This window comes from Gracilinanus agilis, chromosome 2 (genome assembly GCF_016433145.1).
Source record: "Gracilinanus agilis isolate LMUSP501 chromosome 2, AgileGrace, whole genome shotgun sequence".
Classification (NCBI taxonomy): domain Eukaryota; kingdom Metazoa; phylum Chordata; class Mammalia; order Didelphimorphia; family Didelphidae; genus Gracilinanus; species Gracilinanus agilis.
In genome coordinates this window covers 159,817,514-159,825,606 of record NC_058131.1, presented here as the reverse complement: position 1 = coordinate 159,825,606, position 8,093 = coordinate 159,817,514, and the positions used below count along the sequence as shown (strand labels likewise).

Genomic DNA, 8,093 nt, shown 5'->3' with positions numbered 1-8,093 from the left:
GCTTAGGGCAGTACAGCTAGTAAGGCAGGATTTGAATCTAGGACTTTCTAGCTCCTTTGACTACACCATGAACCCATGCTAGACGCTAGGCCATCCCCAGAAACTTTGGCGTAGGGCAGCCAGAGGGTTAGGGAGACAGGGAATATATTTATTAAGGTAGGGCCCTCACCATCTATCTAATTCCTAGCCATCCTTCAAGGACCAAGTGAAGTCCTACCTCCTCCATGGAGCCTTTCCCTGATTACCACCCCTCACAAGGTGGGTAGAGCACCAGGTCTGGAATCAGGAAGAACTGAGTTCAAATCCAGCCTCAGACATTTGCTAGCTATGAGATCCTGGACAAGTCACTTAACCCTATTTGCCCAGATTTCCCTATATGTAAAATAAACAGGAGAAGGAAATGACAAATCACTCTAGTATCTTTGCCAAGAAAACCCCAAATGGGGTCACAAAGAATCAGACGCCACTGAAATGACTAAATAACAAAACTGATCTCACCGTCCTCTCAGCCCCTTACCCATTTGCTTGCAAACTGGTACTCACTAACTGGGACAGACGATCATTTGGTGGCTTTGCAGGTTGATACTTATCTGTGTGTGTCTGTGTTCCTTCCTAGCTGAGCCCCTCAGGGGCAGACATTCTGCCTTTTCTCTCCTTTATACCTCCTCAGCACCTAGTAGGATAGCTCATAGGAGGCATGTGATAAATTATACCCCTCTAGTATTAGAAACATGATTAGGGATCCGAGGAAGATAGCATGAAGTGATAAAAGGAGTGTTGGACGTAGAAGACCAGAGTTTGAATCTTGGCTCTGATATTTACTAATTGCATTTGAGACAGCTCAGTGATTAGATCTTTAGGCATGGAACTCAGAAGGTCATGGGTTCAAATCTTAATCCAGACATTTACTAGTTGTGTGATCCTGGGCAGGTTATATAACCTCTGTCTGCCTCAGTTTCCTCATCTGTAAAATATGAATAATAATGATACTATTTCCCAGGATTGCTGTGAAGACAAACAGAAATGTTTTTAAGATGCTTTGCAGACCTTAAAATGTTATATAAATGCTGGCTGCTGGTACTGCTATTACGGTAGTACTGCTGCTGCTACTACTACCACTGCTGCTTCTACTATTGGACTACTATCCTCAACACTACAGTTACTTCTAACTACTGCTATTGTTACTGTTGCTACTGCTTTGTTGTTTGTTGTTGTTGTTGTTGTTTGTTTGTTTGTTTGTTTGTTTGTTAAATCTTACCCTAAGGCAGAAGAGCAGTAAGGGCTAAACAGTAGGGATTAAGTGACATGCCAAGGTCACACAGCTAGGAAGTATCTGAGATAAGATTTGAACCCAGGACCTCCCCATCTCCAGGCCTGGCTCTCTATCCACTGAGTCACCCAGCTACCCTGATGCTACTAGTAGTACCACTAGTACTACTACTACTACAATACCTACTTGAATCTTGGCTTCCTTGTTCTGCAAAATGGGGATAATGGTAAGTGCACTGCTTATCTCATATGGCTTGTAAAATAGCCCTTTCCATAATCTTTCCTTCAAGGGATTATTTAGAGGGCTCAGAATCTAGTTGGGCAACCAAGAATGACATACGGGAAGCCATTGGCAAATGAAAAAATACAGTGGATCACTAGGTTCTCCCCTCAAAGGTAATTTTAGCATCTTAAAGAGCTGAAAAGACCTTTTGGATCCCCAGGATGTTAGGATTTAGACCTCAGATTCCATCCAGTCTAATCACTGAGGCCCAGAGAAGAGAAGTCACTTGTCCAAGGTCACCCTTGAAATAGGCTGCAAAGGAAAGTTTCAAACTCAGATTGTGATTCCAAATTCAAGACGCTGGGTGCCTTCATTACTGTAAGAAAAGTCCAGTGTTGAATGACTCAAGAAGAGAGTTATATAAAGTCCGGAGAGAGAGTGAGCAAAGAGTAGGCATGGTGGAGGGTGAGAATCTGACCTGTGTGGGGAACTTGGCACCTCCTTCCCAACCAGTCTAATGCCAGGATAGCACCCCTGCACCCAGGAGTGCTTTGGGATTCTGCATCCCTAAGGGACTCTATTTCTAGTGCAAAGCCTTTGAAAATTTGTGTGGCAGACAAACAAATAGAGAAGGTTATGGAAATCCAAGTATGCCAGGGACCCTATTGCCCGAGCCTCCCAACTCTGGAAGAACAGGGCAGTGCCCCAAAGGCTGAAGAACAGGGGCAGTTGCCAACAGGAAGGGCAGAAACAACAGAAGAGACACCCGTGGTGGGTGGAACAGATTACTTAAGGCCAAGTTTACTCAGCTTGAACTAGATGCTAGTTTGCAGTGCCCTGGAAGGTTTTTGTGTCCCAGGATAAGAGCCCTTAGGACACTCAAAATCTGAATTATCAGAGGCTTTGATTCTGGAGGGTCAGGAACAAACAGGCTTCAAAGCCAAGGACTTGGCTTAGGTTCTGAAATCCAGGACCCCGCCACACAACCTCCATTGTCCATTATAATATATAAGGTCCCTCGACCAGGAGGCTGGAGGTGTGAGGAAAGGGAAGAGCCTCAAGCAACATGGATGTGGGCACCAAAGAGGCCCTGATGGAGAGTGCACTGCCACCCCCGGTAAGAAGAGGTTTGGGGAGGTTGACAAGGGGACCCCCAGCTAGGAGGCTACAGTACAATAGGTCTAAGGCTCTCCACCTACATGCACAAACCCATACCCTAGGCTAGGGTTGGACCCCAGAAGCTTGGCACTGGTCTTGCCCTGGGGCAACCAGAGGGGTAGAAGGGTGGGGGACACAGGGAATACGTGTCATGGTGTTGAGCACTCCCTTCCGGTCTAATTCCTATCCACCCTCCAAAGTCAAGTCCTACATCCTCCATGAAGCCTTTTCCCTATTAACCATCCCTTCATGATTTCTCCCTCCTTTCAACTCCTATACTGCTACACTCTGGGATAATCATTTTGTTCCACTTCGTGTTGATAGTTATCTCCTTTTGTGTGTGTTCTTGGTTAGGCTGAGAGAGACAGGGATTCTGTTTTCTATCTCCTTTATATCCTTTTCAGCACCTTAGCAGAACAGAGCATAGCAGGAATGTATGTGATCATTTCTTGGTGATTGGTCAATCAACACCCAGAAGATGTCTTTGGGAGCCTGTTTACATAGGGTAAAAGAGTGGGCAACCTCAGGTTTAGGGACAGAAGAGCAGAAAATCAAAAAGAATGAAAAGAAAAGAAAAGAAAAAAGAGCCATTGAAGAATCTTTTCTAAAAACACAGAAGGGAAAGGAAACTGGAAGGAACTATAGACAAGCAGGGCGGCTTTGACATGTACAATTTGAATGATCATATACTTTTTTAAAACCCTTAATTTCTGTCTTAGAATCAATACTGTGTATTAGTTCTAAGAAGAGCTACAAGGACTAGGCAGTTGGAGTTAAGTGACTTGCCCAGGTTCACACAGCTAGGAAGTGTCTGAGTTCACATTGGAACCCAGGACCTCCCACCTCTAGGCCTGGCTCTCAATCCATTGAGCTACCTAGCTGTCCCCTGATCATATTCTTTAAATGAAAGCAAGCTGTGTATAACAGTGATCTGTAATTTCATGTTCAATCTTTTTTTCTATATTGTATATATAGTTCAAACCCCATTTTGTTTGGTATTCTTAAAGTTCAGAATAAAAATAATTTTATTTAAAAAGAAGAAAGAAATATGGGCATCCTTGCTGAACAACCTAAGTGTCCAGATGGCAGTGCAGGCAGGTGGGGTAGGGAATAATGCAGCCATGATCCCTAACCTTGACCTTGATTTCTTTGGCCCCTCTTCCTACACCAGGACTACTCTGCCACCCCTCAAGGCCGGTTTAAAATCCCCTGCTGCCCTCTGCCCCTCAAGCGACTGCTGATCGTTGTGGTGGTCGTGGTTTTGGTGGTGGTCGTTATAGTAGGGGCCCTGCTCATGGGGCTGCATATGAGTCAGAAACACACGGAGATGGTAAGGGGGTGTTGGAGGGGAGGGCAGTTTGGAAATGGCCTGGCAGAATGGGCAGGGAGTACTATGCAGATGAAATTTGGTTTGGGATGATGAGGTGGGCACTATGAGCAGAGGATCATGGAGCTGACGAGCATGAAAAGACTGGAAGAACGGGCACAAAATAGGGCAGAAAGAACAGACACAATAGACATCATTTTTGCCCTTTAGCAAGGTATTTGACCTGATTAAAGAATAGCAGAGTTGGCACATCCCCACCCCCACCTCCCTCTCCACCAGCCCGGATGCTCTACTCACTCCATTCTCTGTGGGTAGCAGGAATGGGGGTGGGCACTGCCCTTAGAACAGCCAGAGGTGGCACTTGAGGAAAGTACTTGGGATTGGGAATGGACTCCAAAAGGATAAAAAAAAAAAAAAAAAAAGGAAGAAGCCCACATGAAAAGAGAGGAGGGCATGGCAGAACTGACAGTCTAATTCTCTAGGTCCTGGAGATGAGCATCGGGGGGTCAGACATCCAGCAGCGCCTGGCCCTCAACAGGCATGAGGGAGCCATCTCGACCTTCTCCATGGGTTCCTCTGGCACTGTGATGTACGATTACTATCGGGTATGCAAGAAATGCCTCAGGGCTGGTGTAAGGAGCCGGGCAGGGGTGGGGCAAGAAGGGATTCACCAGATTGACTGGAAGGCAGGGTTCCCATATCTCTGGAGCATGTTTAGGATTTAGTATAGATGCAAACATGTCTGAACACCAGCCTCCACCCTTGTGCCCTACTCTAAGGCTGTACCTCCTCCACACCCCATTCTGGGGTGGTCTCCTGACCCTCCCTGTGCTCTTAGTTCTGATTGGCCTCCACTGCTAGTTCTCGCAGCCCACTGGAAGGAAGGAGACAAGCTCTGAACACTCAAAGACGCTGGACTGAGGGGGAGATTTGTTGAGGGGAGCTGGAGGGGAGGGAGACACTTTCTTCAGTTGCTTTTTTCCCCTTCCATGTTCAGCTCTTAATTGCGTATAAGCCTGCCCTGGGTGCCACCTGTTACATTACTCAAATGTCTCCAGAAGATATCCCCAGCCTTGATGTTATCACCCGAAAATTTCAGAAGCATTTGGTGAGTGAGTGGTGCACCCCATTTCCATTGCACAGTAGACACAGTAAGTTTTTGTAGCCAATATCAATCATACTCCACCCTTGGGGGGATGTCTTTTCTTAGGCTAAACCTTCTTTGCCCGTTGCTAAACTGGACCAGGAGGAGGACTCCCATGCCAGCTCAGAGTCCCAGGTGGACCCTGCCTTCCTGGGTACTACTATGAATGTTCTTTGTGGTGAAGTGCCTGCATACTACATTTAAGGACCATCTGGTGAGCAAGGGGAGAGAGGCACGTTATTGAAGGGCAAAGCTAAATTGAACCAAGGGAATTATTGAAAGCATAACATTATGTCTGTATCTGCCAAGGGGCACTGAACTCAGATAAACCACATCTGGTAAAAGTGGAGGGGATGGAGGAGGTGTTCTATGCTCTGGAAAGCCTAGAAATGGTGGGGGGGGGGATGGAAGTGAGTGAGAGAGCTGAGATTTTCCCCTCCCCTTCCTCTGGAAAGGAATTTTAGGAGTCATTAAACACCCTCATTTTACAGATGAGGAAACTGAGGCACCAGGAGATTAAATAACATGCCAAGGGTCACAGCTACTAAATACCTAAACCTAAGTCTTTCTGACTCCAACTACAAATCCAGGACTCTATGTATTATTCCATGCTGGCTCTCATGGTAACCCCATCCCATGGTAACTAGTGTCTCTTTGCTTTCTAGGTTCTAAGCTGCCAAGGGGACAGAAGAGCTCCTGGCTGGTTCCTGGTTTTGAAGAAGGTTATAACCTGCAAGGAGAGAAAAGGAGAGGGAAGGACGGTGCGGAGTGAGGGGAAGAAGTATGTTTGGTGGGTGGAGTTGCTTCTGCTACAAAAAGAATAAAATTACTTTATGAGCTCTTCTAAAAGCTCTTTCTCATGAAAAACCTGAGTGACTTTCTTCCTGCCTGTCAGTCCACTACATCCCGCTGTGACCAGAGCCCTGGGAACTTGGCGAGTAAGGAGTGGCGTTCCTAAAGTGGGGTTGGGAAAGACGGTTGGCAGATAGAAGGAGGGAACAGAGAGCTCCCCCCTCCGCTCCGGGGAACGAGACTCCCGTCCCAGACACGAGTGGGGGCGTAGATAAGACTTGGGGAGCAATCAGCTAGGCTGTAGCGCCCTCTAGTGGCTATTTCAGGAATGGCCTTTCTCCATGAAAAGACGAGTTTACCAGAGACAGAGGAAGAAAGAGAAAGAAACCAAAGGGACTAAAAGGGGGATGAGAGGGGGGAGACAGAGAAAGACATATATATGTGTGTATATATATATACATACATATGTGTGTGTATGTATGTGTGTGTGTGTATATATACACACATAGAAGGGCGGGGAGGGGGACAAGGGGAAAGACACACAGAGACAGAGACCGAGAGAAGAAAGACAGAGAGAGGAGAGAGAGAGAAAAAATAAGACAGAGACCGATAGAGACAGAAAGATAAGAAAGAACGGAGAGAAATAGAGGCAGGAGAGAAGAGATAGAAGGGAGAAAGTGAAGAGTGTCTGCAGGAGCTGTGGCTGAGGGTTGAGGTTGGGAGGAGCTTCTTTTTCGGGGACAAAGTCTTGGGGCTTCTTGGCACCCCAGGGACACCCCATGGAGAAACTCCACCACTAGGAGGCACCCCCGTTCCCCGGAGCTTCCACCCCCTAAGTGAACTCCATCCCGGGGCCACATCGCGCTGCTTTTTCTCCACCTCCCGTGCTCCACGCGTGCCCCTCGGTGCCCTGGGCTCCCTTTTCGCCCAGGCCTGAGCGGGTGGAGCCAGCAATAGCAGCAACTGCAGCAGTGGTGGTGGTGGCGGTAGCGGCAGCCAGAACCCCCACCCCCCCACGCGTGGAGGGGGGCCCCCCTCCCGACTCCCCGGCGGGAGGGACCGCGACCGCCCGCGGGCCGGCTCGCTGCTTCCCCGCCTCCGGCTGGCCCAATTCCCGGGGCTGAGCACAGTCCGGGCCCCGAGGGGGGCTGAGCTCCGAGCGAAAACACGCCCTCCGGCGAGCTCATTTCCCTAAAAGAAAAAAAAAAAAAGAGGAAAAAAAAAGAGGGGGGGAGGAAGAGAGGGAGAGAAAAGCAAGGGCCGGAGAGGGAGAAAGAAGGGGGAGAGAAATTGAGAAAGGGGGTGGACGGGAAGAGAGGGAGGAAGAGAGGAGGGGAAGAGATAGGAGAGGAGGGAGAGAGGGAGGGGTAGAGGGAAATCGGAGAAAGGGAGGGAGAAAGGGAGAAAGAGAAGAGGAAAAAATCCCTCCCTTCTCCTTCCATTCCTCCTCTTCCCCTCCTTCCTTCTCCGCTAGCTCGGGCTCGGCCCCGGCCCCGTAGCCTCATCCCAGCCAGCATGCCCGGCTCAACCGCTCGCCCGCCCCTGCTGCTGCTGCTGCAGCTGCTGCTGCCGCCGCTGCTGTCCCTGCTGCTGCTGCTGCTGCTGCTGCCCCCGCGCCCGGCCGGGGCGCTGGACTTGGCCGATTACACCTATGACCTGGGTGAAGAGGAGGACCCTGAGCCTCTGAACTACAAAGACCCCTGCAAAGCCGGTAAGTGCGCCCCCCACCCCCAGCCATCAGAGGATTGGCCGGGGGTTGGGGGGGGCAGGCCTGGAGCTGGGGGGGGGGCAGTAAGAGTTGGGGGCTGGGGGGAGTATGAGAGAGGAGGCAAGAGGTTCCCCACCACGCCACGGGGTCTATTTGGGGTTGGGGTTGGGGGAGGACAGTCCAGTGTGGGAAGCTGAGCCTGCCTGGTTGGCAATGCAGCGGGGAACAAAAGAGAGAGGGAGAGAGGGAGGGGGAAGTTTGGGGGACTTCTAGGACAGAAGTTTTGCTGCTGCTACCACTGCCTGTTGCCGCTGCCTGCTGCTACTTCTCTGATTCCAGGAGAGGATTCCTGGGGAAATCTCCCTGAATCCAGAGAGGGCAGCTGCTGGGTAGTGTCTTTCCACCCGCTGGAAAGTTTTTGGCCACACTCGTGTATGTGTCTATGCCCCTGTGCAATTTTTCCTTTCTCTCA

General features: G+C 49.4%; 2 protein-coding genes across 5 annotated transcripts in view; both read left to right on the top strand.

Annotated features, from left to right (window-relative positions):
- The window catches only part of SFTPC (surfactant protein C), a 62,240-nt gene extending 56,277 nt beyond the window's left edge, over window positions 1-5,963 (top strand). Inside the window, exons 1-6 of one of the 3 annotated variants that reach the window (XM_044663493.1) lie at window positions 2,108-2,609; window positions 3,822-3,980; window positions 4,460-4,582; window positions 4,975-5,085; window positions 5,188-5,335; window positions 5,787-5,963. In XM_044663493.1, the coding sequence (XP_044519428.1) occupies window positions 2,559-2,609; window positions 3,822-3,980; window positions 4,460-4,582; window positions 4,975-5,085; window positions 5,188-5,325 (582 nt within the window). In that variant the 5' untranslated portion in view covers window positions 2,108-2,558 and the 3' untranslated portion in view covers window positions 5,326-5,335; window positions 5,787-5,963. Of the gene's footprint in view, window positions 1-2,107; window positions 2,610-3,821; window positions 3,981-4,459; window positions 4,583-4,974; window positions 5,086-5,187; window positions 5,336-5,786 lie in introns of those variants that run through there. The other 2 variants (XM_044663495.1, XM_044663494.1) reach the window with 2 other exon arrangements.
- Window positions 5,964-7,306: 1,343 nt separating this feature from the next.
- The window catches only part of BMP1 (bone morphogenetic protein 1), a 59,669-nt gene continuing 58,882 nt past the window's right edge, over window positions 7,307-8,093 (top strand). For both annotated transcript variants that reach the window (XM_044663486.1, XM_044663487.1), the window contains exon 1: window positions 7,307-7,624. In XM_044663486.1, the coding sequence (XP_044519421.1) occupies window positions 7,429-7,624 (196 nt within the window). In that variant the 5' untranslated portion in view covers window positions 7,307-7,428. The remainder of the gene's footprint in view (window positions 7,625-8,093) is intronic.